General features: G+C 42.3%; 1 protein-coding gene across 3 annotated transcripts in view; it reads right to left on the bottom strand.

The window, feature by feature from the left end:
* LOC140495730 (connector enhancer of kinase suppressor of ras 2) overlaps nt 1–18483 on the bottom strand; it is a 577745-nt gene that overhangs the window by 317242 nt on the left and 242020 nt on the right. For all 3 annotated transcript variants that reach the window (XM_072594776.1, XM_072594774.1, XM_072594775.1), the window contains exon 7: nt 18032–18091. In XM_072594776.1, the coding sequence (XP_072450877.1) occupies nt 18032–18091 (60 nt within the window). The remainder of the gene's footprint in view (nt 1–18031; nt 18092–18483) is intronic.

Raw genomic sequence — 18483 nt, 5'->3', positions numbered from 1 at the left:
ATTGTGAGGAAAGGCAATATGAGAGATGGTGTGAATGGTTGCTGAATTTCTGACAAACATATGCAAGCTTCACAAGTATTGATATAGACCACAAAAATAAACAAACATGGCTAAAGTGTTATAAAATGATGGTTAGGCCTCAGATGAAATGCTAGGATGGATGTTTGGAGCTTGCAGTAACATAGAAGATAGCTGGTGAGCTCCAGGCATCATGAGGGAGGCAATGGAAAATGGATTCTGATTATAGCACCATCAGGAGGATGGGCAACCATGCCTGGTGGTCACCACAAAGTATAAAATATAAGATCAAACAAGCATAATGAGCAGGGAAGGATGGGAAGGACTGACTTTCTTAACGGTGTGTAAATCACCAGGGCCACATCAATTGTATCCTAAGTTTTTAAAGGAAGCTGAGGAGGAAATTGATGATGCTCTGAGGATCATTTTCCAATTCCCACTCAATAAAGGCAAGGTCTCTGAATGTTGCCCCATTATTTAGAAAGGATGTGAGGGATAGGCCAACTAAGTAAAGGCCAGTCAGCCTGACTTTAGAGGTGGACAAACTACTCAGATTGACACTGAGACACAGGATTAATAAGGGACAGTCAGCATGGTTTTGCTTAGAGATTCTGTCTTACTAACTTACATGGACAGTAGGACATAGAACATTACAGCACAGGAATCGGCCTTTCGGTCCACCATGTCTGTGCTGAATGGTGTCAGTCCAAACTAATCCATTCTACATGCACATGGCTCATATCCCACTATTTCTTGCCTGTTTACATGTCTGTCTAAATGCCTTTAAAATGTTGCTACCATCTCTGCTTCTACTACCTGCCCTAGCAGTGCGTTCCAGGCAACTAATACCCTCTGTTACGACAAGGCGCTGAACCCCTCTGCTAATTACACCAAACACCCAGGAGAGCTCACCTCACCTTGTAATCTGTTAAAGTATGAGTGACAGAGAACTCCCAAATTCCACTACTTAAAGAAAAATGTATCAATTTATTCTTCAACTCGAAAGGTAAACATCAAACAACAACTATTTACAACTCTAAGCCTCCTAACGGCTCGTTATCTGCCTCCAACTCTATAACAATACATGTATACTGTTCCCATAAATGCCCCTATTAAAATCACATCAACTTAAATTTCAAAAAGACCTACAGCAGCTGTTATCTCTGGTGTCTGTCTTCCTCTGGCTATAGACCTTCCTGTGTCATTTTCGGTCTTTTGCTGCAAAGATGTTTCATATGAAAAGGTACCTTTGATAGAGAGTGTGTTGCAGGCAGTTACACTGACGATGGCCATTGGTTGCTTTCTCTCTGGCTAACTCTCAAAATGTTTATCCCAAACATCTCATTGGTTCGATGTTGTCAAAACAGTAAAATTCAAATTTGGTTGAGTTTTAGTATCCTGGGGCATAATTTAAACTGATTGGTTAAATTTGAACTGTTGCAAAAACATAACAACCCAAAGTCAGGTATTTGTTTCCCAGCCATATGTTACATATTTTCAATTTTGCAGTACATGTTGCAGCTGTACAAAATTCTGGTGCGGCCACGGACAGTTCTGGTCACCACATTGTATGAAGGAAGTGGAGGATTTGGAAAGGGTTCAGAGGACTTTTACTAGGATGTTGCCTGGTATGGAGGGAAGGTCTTATGAGGAAAGGCTGAGGCAATTGAGGCTATTTTCATTAAAGAGAAGAAGTTTGAAAGGTGACTTAATTGAGACATATAAGATAATCAGAGGGTTAGATAAAGTGGACAATGAGAGCCTTACTAATTGGATGGTGATGGCTAGCACAACGGGATATAGTTTTAAATTGAGGGGTGACAGACATAGGACAGATGTCAGAGGTAGCTTCTCTATTCAGAAAGTAGCAGGGGCATGAAACGCACTGCCTGCAACTGTAGTAGACTCACCAACTTTAAGGGCATTTAAATGGCCATTGGATAGATATATGGATGGAAATGGAATAGTGTAGGATAGATAGGCTTCAGACTGGTTTCACAGGTCGGTACAACATCGAGGGCCGAATGGCCTGTACTGTGCTGTAATGTTATATAGTCTACACTCTGAGACCGTTTGTCAGTCACATGATGTGCCTGCAAGCTGTCAGTGTAAAACAGCCTTCATTCTCTCTTAAAGGTACAGAGCACACCTTCAACTGCATACCACCTCTGTGGAAAACACTGTCCTCACACGTCTGCTTTAAACTTACTCTCTCTCACCTTACTCCTTAGTATTTGATATTTCTACCCTGAAAACAGACTCCAATTATCCATGCCTCATATAGTTTTATATATATCTTTCAGGTCACCCCTCAGTCTCTGGCACTCTGACAAAAACAATCCAAGTTTGACTAACTTCTCCTGATAGCTAATACACTCCAGGCAACATCCTGGTAAACCTTTTTGCACCCTCTCCAAAGTCTCCACATCCTTCTTATAAAGTGGTGACTGGAACTGCACTCTATATTCGAAATGTGGCCGAATTAAAGCTGCAACATGACTATACTTTTATACTCAATGCCTTTTGCCTTCTTTACCATCTTATCAACTTGTGCTGCTACTTTCAGGAAGCTATGAACTTGCACCCCAAATTCCCTCTATATATCAATGCTCCTAATGGTCAAGCCATTTGCTACATTCTTCACTCTTGCCTTTGACCTCCCAAAATGCATCACCGCACACTTGCCCAGATGAAACACAGTCTGAAATTTCTCCATTTAAGTTTTCAACTGATCTATATCCTGCTGCACGCTTTGACAACCTTCCTCACCATCCACAACTCCACTAATTTTCATGTCATCTGCAAACTTACTAATCACACCACTTACATTTCAAAGCAAATCATTTAAATATATATCACGAACAACAAAGAACCCAGCACTCATTCTTGCAGAATATCACTGATCACAAACCTCCAGTCAGGAGAACACCCACAACTACCTCCGTTTTGTATGACCAAGCCAATTTTGTAGCCAATTTGCCAAGTCACTGTGAATCTTATGTAACTTAATCTCTGGAACAGCCTACAATTTGTGACCTTCTCAAAATCTTTAGCAAAATCCATGTAGGCAATGTCCACTACCCTATCCTCATCGATCATCTCTATCACTTCCTCAAAAAAACTCAATCAAATTTGTGAGACAAGACTGTCCCTGCATTCAGCCATGCAGACTATCCCTAATAAATCCATCCTTTTCCAAATGTGAGTAAATCTAGTCCCTAAGAATCTCCTCCAATAATTTCCCTATCACTGACGTAAAACTCATCAGCCCATAATTTCTTGGATCATCCCTGATTCTTTTCTCGAAAAATGGAACAACACTGGCTATTCTCCAGTCTTTTGGGACCTCACCTGCAGCTAAACAGGATACAGCCCCCTACTGTACTCACTGTATACCCATGACTGTGTCGCCAAAAACCAGACTAATGTCATTTACAAGTTTGCTGATGACATCACCATAGTCAGTCAAATCTCAGACGGCGACGAAACAAACTACAGACGAGAGGTAGAGGACATGGAAAAATGGTGCACTGAGAACAACCTAGTTCTTAATGCCGGCAAAACCAAGGAACTTATCATTGACTAATGGTGGGATGTTACTCATGCCCCACTGCACATTAACAGCTCAGAGGTGGAACAAGTGGAAAGTGTCAAATTCCTGGGAGTGGTCATCCACAATAAGCTTTCTTGGGCACTTCATGTGGACACACTGGTTACAAAGGCCCAACAACGTCTCTTCTTCCTCAGGCAGCTGAGAAAATTTGGCATGACGGCGAATATCCTTGCCAACGTTTATAGGTGTGCCATCGAGAGCATTATGTCCAGATGTATCGCTACCTGGTATGGCGACTGTACCACTCAAGATTGCAGACGGTTACAGTGAATGGTGACCTCGGCCTGGACAATCACAAAGGCCAACCTCCCATCTATAGAATACATTTACCAGGCCCACTGTCGAGGAAAGGCCGCCAGCATTCTCAAAGATCCATCTCACCCTGGCAATGTTTTTATACAACCTCTACCTTTGGGTAGAAGGTACAGAAGCCTGAATACTGGATTAGTGGTGCTGGAAGAGCACAGCAGTTCAGGCAGCATCCAACGAGCAGCGAAATCGACGTTTCGGGCAAAAGCCCTTCCCGAAACATCGATTTCGCTGCTCGTTGGATGCTGCCTGAACTGCTGTGCTCTTCCAGCACCACTAATCCAGTATTTGGTTTTCAGCATCTGCAGTCATTGTTTTTACCCAAAAGCCTGAACACACCACCAGCCAGTTTTATAACAGTTTCTACCTTACTGTTTTAGAATACTGAATGGACTCACAAACTCTTAACATTCGCCTGTACCTGTTTTTATGTTTTTGCCGCTGTTTACTTATTGTTTACTTACCTATGCTACTTAACTCTGTGATCTGCCTGTATTGCTCGCAAGACAAAGCTTTTCATGTGCCTCGGGACACGTGACAATAAATTCAATTCAATTCAAGACAAAGATCTCTGTCAAAGCCCCTGTCATCTCTTTTTTCTTTGTCTCCCTCAGTATCCTGGATAGATCCGATCAGGCCCTGAGGACTTACCTCCCTTGATAGTTTATGGATCCAGTAACTTCAAGCGGTGTCCACTGGCTTCTCATCTCTATGCTGACCTCCAATCAGGTTCTCTTGGTCTTTCATAATGGCTGCTTTGTGACCATCAACAATTGGATTTTGGACAAAGAACATAGCTCCCTCAGCAGGAATGCAGAGAACTTCCTGAAACATGGGGTGAATTGTGATACCTCCAAATGCAACCACCATATCCACTGATGACACCCAAGTGAACTTTAATGAAGAGGGAGATTTTGTCTACCAAAACCGACAAAAACTTTCTGTTGCGATCTCCACACCCCTGACCATTCTGGATGCTTCAATTGCAATTCTCTCCGCACCCCCCCCCACTACCCTAGAAGAAGTGCCTATGGAATTTCCCCTGATAAACCTGCCCTTTGACTACAGTGCCCTCTTCTGCATGTAGTTCAGGCAACGCGATAACAAAGCCCAACCACCGCATCGATGTGATCCCACAGCAATCTCAAGTCGCCTATGGACATGACCTTTCTGCCAGGTAATTGGGTTCAGGCACCAGCACCCTTCCTGGGCCAAGTTCCCTACTTCCTCTTGGTTCACAAGCAGTTTTTTCAATGCAAGGACAAAAACAAAGCCACTGTGGGCAGCATTACAACAGGGATGAAAAGGCATTGGACAGAATGCAAAAGAGATTCACAATTCATTTAGTCATTCGAGCCAATCATGATTCATTACAATCATGGCTGGTCATCCAACTCAGCCTGTTCCCACTTTCCCCCATATCCTTTGATTCTTTTAGCCGCAAGTGCTATATCCAACAACTTCTTGAGATCATAAAGTGTTTTGGTCTTTCTGTGGTCACAGCCAGGGATGAGGGACTTCAGTTGTGTTGCATCATTGGACAATATGAGGTTGTTCTCTTTAGAGCAGATTTCCCAAAGGCCCCCTAAATTGTGAAGGCTTTAACTTGCAAGAAATATAGTTATTGGTGGCATGATCAAAACCTGAAAATACAGATTTAAATATAATTGAAAAAGGAAAAGAGAAAGACATTTTTAATTTGGTAAGTTATTCTGGCCTGGAAAACATTATCAGAAAGTATAATGGTTAAAACTGATTCAGTCATAACTTTCAAAATGATATACATTTGAAAAGGGAGAATTTTCAGGAATTTGGAGAAAGAGTAATTAGGTAGCTCTCACACAGAACTGGCACAGTTATGGTGGACTGACGAGGCTCCATCTGTGCTGTCATAATTTAAAATGCTATTTTGAGCACTGTATTTTATTGAGTAAAGACATTGAGGTTGAACACTACATTCTGTTATGGCTGTTTGGGGAAGTTTACTGGAGGACAGGTTGACTGTGGTCTGTGTTCAATTGTCTCAAAAGTACTCAGGGACACATGAGAAACTGAAAAGCAATATATAAAAATGGAAGTTTAATCTTTTCCTCGCGCTTTGTTAATTGCCTCACAATTGCCTTTCATGAAGGATCACTCCTGCCTTGCCAGAACAACACCATACAGGCAACAGAGTCTCTCCAGCCTTTCACATCCAAATCCTGCCTTCATTTCTATCTCTAGCAGTTATTCATGTGAATGTTGAAGATGCTGATAGTTTCGCCTCCAACGCTGAAATAAGTCATACATCATGCATAGTATTAGAGTCATAGAGATGTACAGGAGGGAAACAGACCCTTTGGTCCAACCCGTCCATGCCAACCAGATATCCCAACCCAATCTAGTCCCAACTGCCAGCACCCGGCCCATATCCCTCCAATCCCTTCCTATTCATATACCCATCCAAATGCCTCTTAAATGTTGCAATTGTACCAGTCTCCACCACATCCTCTGGCAGCTCATTCCATACACATACCACCCTCTGCATGAAAGAGTTGCCCCTTAGGTCTCTTTTATATCTTTCCCTTCTCACCCTAAACCTACGCCCTCTAGTTCTGGACTCCCCAACCCCAGGGAAGAGATTTTGCCTATTTATCCTATCCATGCCCCTCATAATTTTGTAAACCTCTATAAGGTCACCCCTCAGCCTCCGACGCTCCAAGGAAAACAGCCCCAGCCTGTTCAGCCTCTCCCTATAGCTCAAATCCTCCAATCCTGGCAACATCCTTGTAAATCTTTTTTGAACCCTTTAAGTTTCACAGCATCTTTCCGATAAGAAGGAGACCAGAATTGCATGCAATATTCCAACTGTGGCCTAACTAATGTCCTGTACAGGCGCAACATGTCCTCCCAACTCCTGTACTCAATACTCTGACCAATAAAGGAAAGCATACCAAACACCTTCTTCACTATCCTATCTACCTGCGACTCCACTTTCAAGGAGCTATGAACCTGCACTCCAAGGTCTCTTTGTTCAGCAAACACTCCCTAGGACCTTACTATTAAGTGTATAAGTCCTGCTACGATTTGCTTTCCCAAAATGCAGCACCTCACACTTATCTGAATTAAACTCCATCTGCCACTTCTCAGCCCATTGGCCCATCTGGTCCAGATCCTGTTGTAATTTGAGGTAACCCTCTTCGCTGTACACTACACCTCCAATTTTGGTGTCATCTGCAAATTTACTAACTGTACCTCTTATGCTCACATCCAAATCATTTATGTAAATGTCAAAAATTAGAGAACCCAGCACCGATCCTTGTGGCACTCCCACTGCTTACAGGCCTCCAGTCTGAAAAACAACCCTCCACCACCATCTTCTGTCTTCTACCTTTGAGCCAGTTCTTATCCAAATGGCTAGTTCTCTCTGTATTCCATTAGATGTAGCACTGCTAATCAATCTCCCATGGGGAACCTTGTCGAACGCTTTACTGAAGTCCATATAGATTACATCTACTGCTCTGCCCTCATCAATCTTCTTTGTTACTTCTTCAAAAAACTAAATCAAGTTTGTGAGACATGATTTCTCAAGCACAAAGCTATGTTGACTATCCCTAATCAGTCCTTGCCTTTCCTTGCCTTGTTGTCCCTCAGGATTCCCTCCAACAACTTAGCCACCACTGAGGTCAGGGTCACCGGTCTATAGTTCCCTGGCTTGTCTTTACCGTCCTTCTTGAACAGTGGCACCACGTTTGCCAACCTCCAGTCTTCCGGGACCTCACTTGTGACTATTGATGATACAAATATCTCAGCAAGAGGCCCAGCAATCACTTCTCTAGCTTCCCACAGAGTTCTCGGGTACACCTGACCAGGTCCTGGGGATTTATCCACCTTTAACCATTTCAAGACATCCAGCACTTCCTCCTCTGTAATCTGGACATTTTGCAAGATGTCACCATCTATTTCCCTACAGTCTATATCTTCCATATCCTTTTCTACAGTAAATACTGATGCAAAATATTCATTTAGTATCGACTCCATTTTCTGTGGCTCCACACAAAGGCTGCCTTGCTGATCTTTGAGGGATCCTATTCTCTCCCTAGTTACCATTTTGTCCTTAATATATTTGTAAAAATCGTTTGGATTCTCCTTAATTCTACTTGCCAAAGCTACCTCATGTCCCCGTTTTGCCCTCCTGATTTTTCTCCTAAGTATACTCCTACTGCCTTTATTCTCTTCTAAGGATTCACTCGATCTATCCTGTCTATACCTGACATATGCTTCCTTCTTTTTCTTAACCAAACCTTCAATTTCTTTAGTCATCCAGCATTCCCTATACCTACCAGCCTTCCCTTTCACCCTGACAGGAATATACTTTCTCTGGATTCTCGTTATCTCATTTCTGAAGGCTTCCCATTTTCCAGCCGTCCCTTTACCTGTCTCCAATCAGCTTTCAAAATTTCTTGCCTAATACCGTCAAATTTGGCCTTTCTCCAATTTAGAACTTCAACTTTTAGATCTGGTCTATCCTTTTCCATTACTATTTTAAAACGAATAGAATTATGGTCGCTGGCCTCAAAGTGCTCCCCCACTGACACTTCAGTCACCTGCCCTGCCTTATTTCCTAAGAGTAGGTCAAGTTTTGCACATTCTCTAGTAGGTACACCCACATACTGAATCAGAAAATTGTCTTGTATGCACTTAAGAAATTCCGCTCCATCTAAACCTTTAACACTATAGCAGTCCCAGTCGATGTTTGGAAAGTTAAAATCCCCTGCCATAACCACCCTATTATTCTTACAGATAGCTGAGATCTCCTTACAAGTTTGTTTCTCAATTTCCCTTTAACCAATAGGGCGGTCTATAATACAATCCCAATAAGGTGATCATGTCTTTCTTATTTCTCACTTCCAAATAACTTCCCTGGATGTATTTCTGGGAATATCCTCCCTCAGCACAGCTGTAATACTATCCCTTATCAAAAATGCCACTTCCCCTCCTCTCTTGCCTCCCTTTCTATCCTTCCTGTAGCTGTTGTATCCTGGTACACTAAGCTGCCAGTCCTGCCCATCCCTGAGCCATGTTTCTGTAATTGCTATGATATTCCAGTCCCATGTTCCTAACCATGCCCTGAGTTCATCTGCCTTCCCTGTTAGGCCTCTTGCATTGAATTCAGAATGAATTATTCCATGTTAAGTTATTCGGGTTGTTTGTGTAGGATGTACTGCAGAAAATAATTTATTTCTTACTCTAATGGCTCGTAATGTTTTCAGACAATCCAGGAGCGAGAAATATTCATGGAGAGAAATCTGTGACCTATCTTGTTCAAAAAGCTTGCCAGATCAAACAGCAATCAGGCAGACAATCGGTTTTCTGACCTTTCATTCCGATTTTCTGCCAGAATTATGAAGCCAGACCCAGAAGTCTTGTCCACTTGAAACTGCTGGCCAATCAGACACTGGCATCTCCAGAACTCAGTAGCTTTTTGTTGGAGCAGCTGGAGCGAGTCAGATAGATATAATTTACTGTCAGTTTCTGGGTTGGGAGTTGCAGGGAGATGGGGTCAGGACATCAGAAACAAGGGCAGATAGGTCAGAGAGGTTAGCTTTCAGAGGCCCTACTCTTGGTCAAATCCCTTGATCTTGCATAAATTAGTGCAGATCCAGGGACATTCCTTCCAGAGTGACAAACTATTGCATCGGTTCACCAGTCAGTTAGGCTCATCTGACATCAGACTGAAGTAATAGTCATCAAGGTAAGACAAACCCTCTAAGTGGTTGTCAAATGAATACTTTTTTCTTCATTTCGCAGCCTATTTGGAAGGCTTTGCCTGCAAGGAACTTAGTAAGGTGGACGGAAAGGGTAAGTATCGTTCTGGTGCCGATCATCTCAATTATCTGTCCTTACCCTCACCTACTCCGTTACAGCTTGGAAGAGGAAAATTTTGTCCATTGTTTTCTTCCCCTCAACAATGAGAAAGAAACAATTCTGTATTCTGACTATAATCATGCTGCTTTAACTTTGATTTTAATAACGTTTGCATGTTTCTTACCAAATTGCCTTTCAGAATTGTACTAAATATAATTGATCTTCTGACACGTACATGGGAAATTTATGGCTTCAGGGATCAAGAGAGAAACTTTCCATGATTCACTTCCTTGTGGCATCTGTTGCAATATTTGATTTTTAATGACTGTCAACTATCATCACAAAACCATTACTGTCCACTTCAACAACAAATGCTGCAGAGGCATTTAGTAGACTTCTGTGTATTTATATTTCAACCTAAATAACAATTAAATCTGAAGCAACATTTGCAGAAAATCCCAGTACACATTCAGATTATTAAGGAACCTTGACAGAAAAAATCAGTGAGAATCCTCACAAATAGCTAATGAGGTTAAGGATGGAGACTGTCAACCTTTGACACAAACCAGCAGAGAAAAAGAGAGGGAAAACTAAAGGGAATGAAGCAGTGAGGACAAGACATTGAATTCAGGAACAACAACTGGATTTTGGACAAAGAACAATCAGATTCAGTACAAGACGACTGAGATTTCAGACAAAATCAATCACATTTTTAAAAAGAAAGCCTTGTATTCGCATAATGCGCTTTTCATGATCACTGGATGTCACAAAGGTGTTTAATGGCTAATTAAACAGTTTTGAAGTGTGCCCGCTGTTGTAATGTAGGGGACAAAGCAGTTAATTTGTTTTTGAGATCTTTTGTTTGAGGGACAAATATTAGCAGGACATAGGGATAAATCCCCTGATCTGCTCTGAAGTAAGTGCAATAAAATATTTCACATGCACCATAGAATGCAGATGAAGACTCAAGTTAACATCTCATCCAAAAGATAGCATCTCCAACAGTGCAGCATTTCCTCAGCACTGCACTGGAAAGCCAACCTAGAATTTTATGCTCAACTGCAAGAGTGGGACTCAGACACAGAACATTACAACTCAGCAGCGAGAGTGCCACCAATTGAGCTACAGACTGCAAACAACAAGAGATAATTCAGCTCAGGTGTTATTTATTTCCAACTACTAGAGAAAATAAGTAATTCTGAACATTCAGATGTGTGAGGGGACTGTCATCCTTTCAGCAGTTGAGAATGTGTGAAAGTATATGTCTGTGAAACCCTGTTTGGGCAGAATTAATCTTGAAGTGAGAAGTTGAGCCCTGAGACATTATTGCAAGAACCTCGATGCTGGAGATGTTGGCCTGGTCGGTGATGCAGTAATCTAATAATGACCAGAGCAACTGTTTTAGTAACATTGACTGACGGATAAGTATCAGCTAGGACAACGGGAGAACTTTCTTTTCTTTTGAATAGTGCCACAAAAATTTTTATATTTGCCTGAGAGAGTGGCCAGGCAACTCCTCCCTGGTATCTCGCATTAATCTCCTTTTTTTCTGCTTCAATAGGTTCCTCTTTTACTTAAATGCACATTTTATTTAATTGAAAAGAATAATTCTGTGTTTCGATAACCAGAGCATGAACCTATATACAGTTCCAACAGTGCTGTCTGTTCTTGTTTTGACTGTGTCTTATGGATATGCAGGATAATTGCTAATGAACAAGTACAGCTTCTATTTATTTACTGTTTGAGATGCATCAAGGTAACAATTTGGTGGTATTACAGGCATACAAACCTTAGCTGCATTCAATTGTTTTGATATGTTCCACCATCCCAGGGTGGATACATGAATGCTTACCAGATGAAATGGATGAGATTGTCACAGTGACTAAGTAACAATTGGTTCATTAGTAGGTTCGACAGAAATACTGCCATTTTACGCAATTTTGTGACAAACGTAATAATGGACAATTAGTAGCATATTGATTTGGACTTTACAAGCCTCATCCATCTGCTCACCATCATTTGTTCCGATCCAACCAACCGTGTACCTATGTTCATGTGTCTCATCTTGTAAAATTGAACTGAATGTTTGAAAAGGAAAGTTGCTAATCTTAAAACATAGAATATTACAGTGCAGTACAGGCCCTTCGGCCCTCGATGTTGCGCTGACCTGTGGAACCAATCTGAAGCCTATCTATCCTACACTATTCTGATTTTCATCCATACGTTTATCCAATGGCCATTTAAATGCCCTTAAAATTGGCGAGTCTACTACTGTTGCAGGCAGGGTGTTTCACACCCCTACTACTCTCTGAGTAAAGAAACTACCTCTGACGTCTTTCTTATACCTGTCACGCCTCAATTTAAAGTTATGTACCCCTCATGCCAGCCATCGCCATCCGAGGAAAAAGGCCCTCACTGTCCAGCCTATCTAACCCTCTGATTATCTTCTATGTCTCAATTAAGTCACCTATCAACCCTCTTTTCACTAATGAAAACAGCCTCTCCTCATAAGACCTTCCCTCCATACCTGGCAACATCCTAGTAAAGCTCCTTTGAACCATTTCCAAAGCTTCCACATCCTTTCTATAATGCCATATTGTGCTGGATGTGCAGTTTAATCTTCCATTGCTCCTATTTATACCATTTTGGGAGTTCAATTAGCTTTTGCAGGTCAGCATTCAAAGGGAGGCAATGGCCTAGTGGTATTATTGATAGACCATTAATCCAGAAACTCAGTTAATGTTCTGGGGACACTAGTTTGAATCCTGCTATGGCAAATTATGGAATTTGAATTAAATGAAAAAATAAATCTGGAATTCAGAACCTACTGATGACCATGAAATCATTGTCGATTATTGGAAAAACCTATTTGGTTCGCTAATGTCCTACAGAGAAGGAAATCTGCCAGCCTCATCTGGTCTGACCTACATGTGACTCCAGACCCACCGCAACATGGTTAACTCTCAACTACCCTCTGAAATGGCCCAGCAAACCTCTCAGTTGAACCAATCACTACAAAGACTCAACGAAATAAAACTAATGAAAGCTGGCATCAACCTAGTCAATGACAGAAACAGCCCTGTCGACCCTGGAAAGTCCTCCTAACCAATATCTGGGGGCTAGCGCCAATCTTTGGACAGCTGTCTCACAGACTAGTCAAGCAACAGCCTGATGTAGTCATACTCACAGAATCATACCTTACAAACAATATCCCAGACACCACCATCGCCATCCCTGGATATGGCCTGTCATACTGGCAGGACAGTCCTAGCAGAGGTGGCAGCACAGTCAGGAAGGAGTTGTCCCAAGAGCTCTCAACATTGACTCTGGACCCCATGAAGTCGCATCGCTTCAGGTTAAACATGATCAAGGAAACTTCTTGCTGATTACCACATACCATCCTCCCTCAGCTGGCGAATTCATAGTCCTCCATGTTGAACAACACTTAGAGTAAGCACTGAGGATGGCAAGGACACTATATGTACTCTGGGTGGGGGATTTCAATGCCCACCACTAAGAGTGGCTCGGCAGCAGGACTACTGATCAAGCTGTTCGGGTCCTAAAGAACATAGCTGTTGGACTGGGTCTGCAGCAGGTAGTGATGGAACCAACAAGAGGGCAAAATAATACATGACCTCATCTCACTAATCTGCTGGCTGCAGATGCATCTGTCCATGACAGTATCGGTAAGAGTGACCACAACACAGTCCTTGTGGAGGTGAAGTCCCATCTTCACACTGAGAATCACCTCCATTGTGTTGTGTGGCACTATCACCGTGTTAAATGGGACAGACTTTAGAACAAAGAACAAAGAAAATTTACAGCTCAGGAACAGGTCCTTCAACCCTCCAAGCCTGAGCCGATCCAAATCAATTGTCTAAACCAACTCCTAACGATCTGTATCCCTCTGCTCCCCACCTGCTCATGCATCTGTCCAGATGCCCCTTAAATGAATCTACCATGCCTGCTTCTACTATCCCTGCTGGCAATGCATTCCAGGCACCTACCACCCTCTGTGTAAAGTACTTTCCACATTTATCCCCCTTAAAACTTTTCACCTCTTACCTTGAACATGTGATCTCTCGTTAGTGAATCCCTCACCCTGGGAAAAAGCTTATCTCTATCCACCCTGTCTATACCCTCATGATATTGTAGACATCAATCAGGTTCCCCCCCCCAATCTCCTTTTTTTCTAATGAACAGATCTAGCAACTCAATATTGGACATCCATGAGGTGCTGTGGACCATCAGCAACAGTAGAATTGCACTCCAACACAATTTGCAAACTCATGCCCCAGCAAATGCACCACTGAACGGTTATAATCAAGCCAGGGGATCAACCCTGATTCCATAGAAAATGCATGACGGCATGCCAGGAACACCTTTCAAGCACACCTGAAGATGAGATGCCAAACTGTTGAAGCTACCAAACTTGTATGCCAACTAGCTTTAGCAGTAAGTAATAGACAGAGCTAAGCAATCCCACAACCAATAGATCCGATCTAAGCTCTGCAGTCCTGCTACATCCAGTTTTGAATGGTGCTGGATGACTAAACAACTCATTGGAGGAGGAGGCTCCACAAATATCCCCATCCTCAATGATGGAAGAGCCCAGCACATCAGTGCAAAAGGTAAGGCTGAAGCTTTCCATTCAATCTTCAGCCAGAAGTGTCGAGTGGATGAGCCTGTTGCAGTGATGCCCAGCATTACAGATACTGGTCTTCAGCCAATTCAATTCACTCCACATTGATATCGAAACACAGTAGGAGACACTGTATATGAGAGACCAGAGCCCTGACAACATTTCAACAATAGTACTGAAGACTTGTGCTCCAGAACTTGCTGGTCCCTAGCCAACTGGCATCTACCCAACAAACTGGAAAATTGCACAAGTATGCTCTGTACATAAAAAGCAGGAAAAGTCCAACCTGGTCAGTTACTGCCCCACCAGTCCAGTCTCGATGATCAGTAATGTGATGGAAGGTGTCAGCACTGGTGCTATCAAGCAGCACCTGCTCAGTAATAACATGCTCAGTGATGCCCAGTTTGGGTTCTGCCAGGGCCACTCAATGCCTGACCTCATTACAGCTTTGGTTCCAACATGGACAAGAGCTAAATTCCACAAGTGAGATGAGAGTGGCAGTCTTTGACATCAAGAGTGCTTTCGACAGAGTGTGGCATCAAGGAGCCTGAGCAAAACTGGGATCAATGGGAATTGGGGGTAAAGTCTCTGCTGGTTAGAGTCATACCTGACACATAGGAAGATGATTGTGGTTGTTGGAGGTCAGTCATCTCAGCTCCAGGACATTATTGCAGGAGTTCCTCAGGGTAGTGTCCTAGGCCCAACTATCATCAACTGCTTCATCAATGATCTTCCCTTCATCATCAGGTCAGAAATGCGGATGTTTGTGGATGATTGCACAATGTTCAGCATCATATTCAAATGCAACAAGATCTGGATAATATCCAGCCTTGAGATGACAAGTGGCAAGTAACTTTTGTGCCACTCAAATGCCAGGCTATGATCATCACGAGCAAGAGACAATCTAACCACCATCCCTTGGCATTCAATGGTATTACCATCACTGAATTCCCCACTATCACCATCCTGGAGGTTATCATTGACTGGAAACTCAACAGGACTCACCACATTAATTAGTGGCAACAAGAGCAGATCAGAGGCTAGGAATACTGTGGTGAGTAACTCACCTCCAGACTCCCCAAAGCCTGTCTATCAATTCCAAGGCTGGAGTCAGGAGTGTGATGGAATGCTCTCAACTTGCCTGGATGGGGGCAACTCTAACTACACTCAAGAAGCTTGACACCATCCAGGACAAATTGCCCACTTAATTGGAATCACATTCACAAGCACTCACTCCCTGAACCAACAATGCTCATTAACAGCAGTGTATACTACCTACAAGATACACTGCAGGAATTCACTAAAACCTCTCAGACAGCTCCCTTCAAACTCATTTCCATCTAGAAGGACAAAGGCAGCGGATATATGGGAATACCACCACATTCAAAAAGCACTCCAAGCCACTCACCATCCTGACTTGGAAGTATATTGCCATTCCTTCAGTGTGTCTGGAATTCCCTCTCAAATGGCGTTGTGAGTCAACTCACAGCAGGTGGACTCCAGCGGTTCAACAAGGCAGCTCACCACCACCTTCCCAAGGGCATCTGGGGATGGGCAATAAATGCTGATCCAGTCAGCGATGGCCACATGCCACAAATGAATAAATAAATATAGTCTGTCTTTTTAACTTCTAGATCCAGCTGACTGGAGTAAAGCCCCCTCTCTATAACAATTTTTTGACTTGCAAATTTGCACTGTCCCTTCCAGGGTGTTGAAGACATAAGTCTAGGGCATACAACTGGCATTAAATGTAGTAATACCAATTATATTGGGTGAAAGAAAACATGTATACAGAGCTGGGAGGTTTGTTGAAGGTAAATTGTGTTTGACTAACTTGATCGACATAATAAGAAGGTTGATGATATCCATTGCAGTGGATATTTACATATGGACTTTCAAAAATGCTTGAAGGAAGAAGATTTATAAAGAGTTAAACAATGGCAGAGATATGTTGAACCAAATGGCTGGTTTCCATGCTGTCAGATTCAACAGCATTGTCTTTAAGTTAGGTGTAACATATTTGTGTGTAGGCACTGATAATGACTTTAACATAAATTAGTGTTTTCAACTGTCTGCAGTTCAACTGAACATAAACTCGCATTGAGCATATCCCAATTAGTGTTTCTTTCCTGAATTACCTCCCTTAATGGGAGATTAGCAAGCTGTGCAAAATTTTATATTCCGTCTTCCAGATACAGATTTATGAGGTACTTCCAATTGTCTGCATTAGGCCTACTAACCCACAAAGCCTTTCCATGGTTTGTGCCTGTAACAGAAAGCATTTCAGCACTGATTCTACTGTAAGAGTGCATACTTCAAACCATCACCTGCTATGATCCACTGCATTTTTCAATAACAGATTTCAAGCATGATTTTGAAAGCACTCGAAACAGTCCAACATTGCCTCCTTCCACCTCTTGCGCTGTCTGTATCCCTTACTGCTTTGAAAATTGATACTAAAAAAGTACACGAGATGTACATCTGGATGAGAGGTCTGCAAACGACACGACAATTTTGAAATTAAGATAGCCACTTCTAACAAGCCAGTAATTAATTCTTCCTCAGGATCTTTTCATTTCATTGTGCAGGTGCCAACTCTGATAAGGTGTCCATCCACCTGTTTTACCTCAAGTTCATGGAATGGTCCAGCTTTACTTTTATCAACTGTGTTTGAGGTTATTTGCATAAGGTTCTCTCCTAGTCTTGTCTTTTCAATCTTAATAAGTCCTCTTTTTTTATTCAGAGCTCCCTGGTTTGATGTTAGTGATCTGCCTCCCAGCTATTGTCTATACCACCTCCATCGCTTCCCTTTGATCTGCTATTGATGATAAGATAGCATCCGTTACAGTCCATTCTACAGTTTACAACATAAATGGGACATTGCCAATGCCTGACTACACCATTTGTTTTATTTTTTTTAACAATTTTTTTTTGAAAGAGCAGAGTTTTACTTTGATATTTCAGCAACCATCTGAGGACAAGAGTGTTAGAATATACGATGCCATAATTTCACTTGGTGAGTAGCAGGAGTTGTTTTCGTTTTCTGGTTTGACTGATTGCATTTTCCACCGTCCGGCAACGGAAGTTAGCAACAAATTGCTACAGCAGGGGTTGAGACAGTGCCCACGTTCTGATAGCTTGGTGAGATTGGAGCCTGGAGGACAGGGTGTGGGTGACAGGAAGATATATCCCCAGCCCTCAAGCTAGCCCACTCCGCTGTGAATTCTGAATTCAGAACTGGGTTACAGACGAGAATGTTTGTAAAGACATGCACAGCCTGTTAAAATGAAGAAGGCAGCCCTGAAAACAAAACAACAGCACATCATTCGAAACTAAATCACCTCTTGTGCAAATGGATCTGACAGCAGCCGAGCGGAGATTTATTGCTCTCTGCTGTGGGAGACCAGGCCTGGAGAGATTGGCAAACTGCTGCAGAATGTTGTTCAGAGATGTTAAGTAAGCATCATTCCAAAGCAAATAGGTATCACCTTTTCAGAGAATCTGAACTGACTCCTCTTTCAGTAACCATTCACTCAAATTAATATGAGTCAAACAAATATTGGGATTCCTTCAATATTTGAGAGGTTGAGGTGAAAACTTACATTTTCTGTTGTTCCTGTGATGACATGCAGGCCATCGTAGGTTGACTTGATGTACATACCCTACAAGAAGAGCAGACAGACAGAAGGTCAATGAGATGTTGTGTCATGGTAGATCATTGCACCTATCCCATCTTTACATAACAGGCAAATCTCTGCTTTGGCAGAAACTGCTGAAAGGTTCAGGAGAGAATGCACTCCCACCAGCTACAGAAAATGCTTTGGAGAGGATAATTGTTTTTCTGTTCAAGTGTATTATGACACATCTTTGACACATCTTTGGCGTACGTGAAACTTGAAATCCTCTGGCCCAGAGGTATGGATCTTTCTAAGTTGCTACTCTTCTGATATACCACTACAACACCAGCCACTGCTGCATCACATGACATGTAATCATTTCACAAGTAAGAGAAATAAAAGAAGTATTTAACATCTCATGAAAACCAAGTCTGCAA

Source organism: Chiloscyllium punctatum, chromosome 25, assembly GCF_047496795.1.
Source record: "Chiloscyllium punctatum isolate Juve2018m chromosome 25, sChiPun1.3, whole genome shotgun sequence".
Lineage (NCBI taxonomy): Eukaryota > Metazoa > Chordata > Chondrichthyes > Orectolobiformes > Hemiscylliidae > Chiloscyllium > Chiloscyllium punctatum.
Note: the sequence above shows the minus strand (reverse complement) of the source record. Positions and strands in the feature narration are given on the sequence as shown.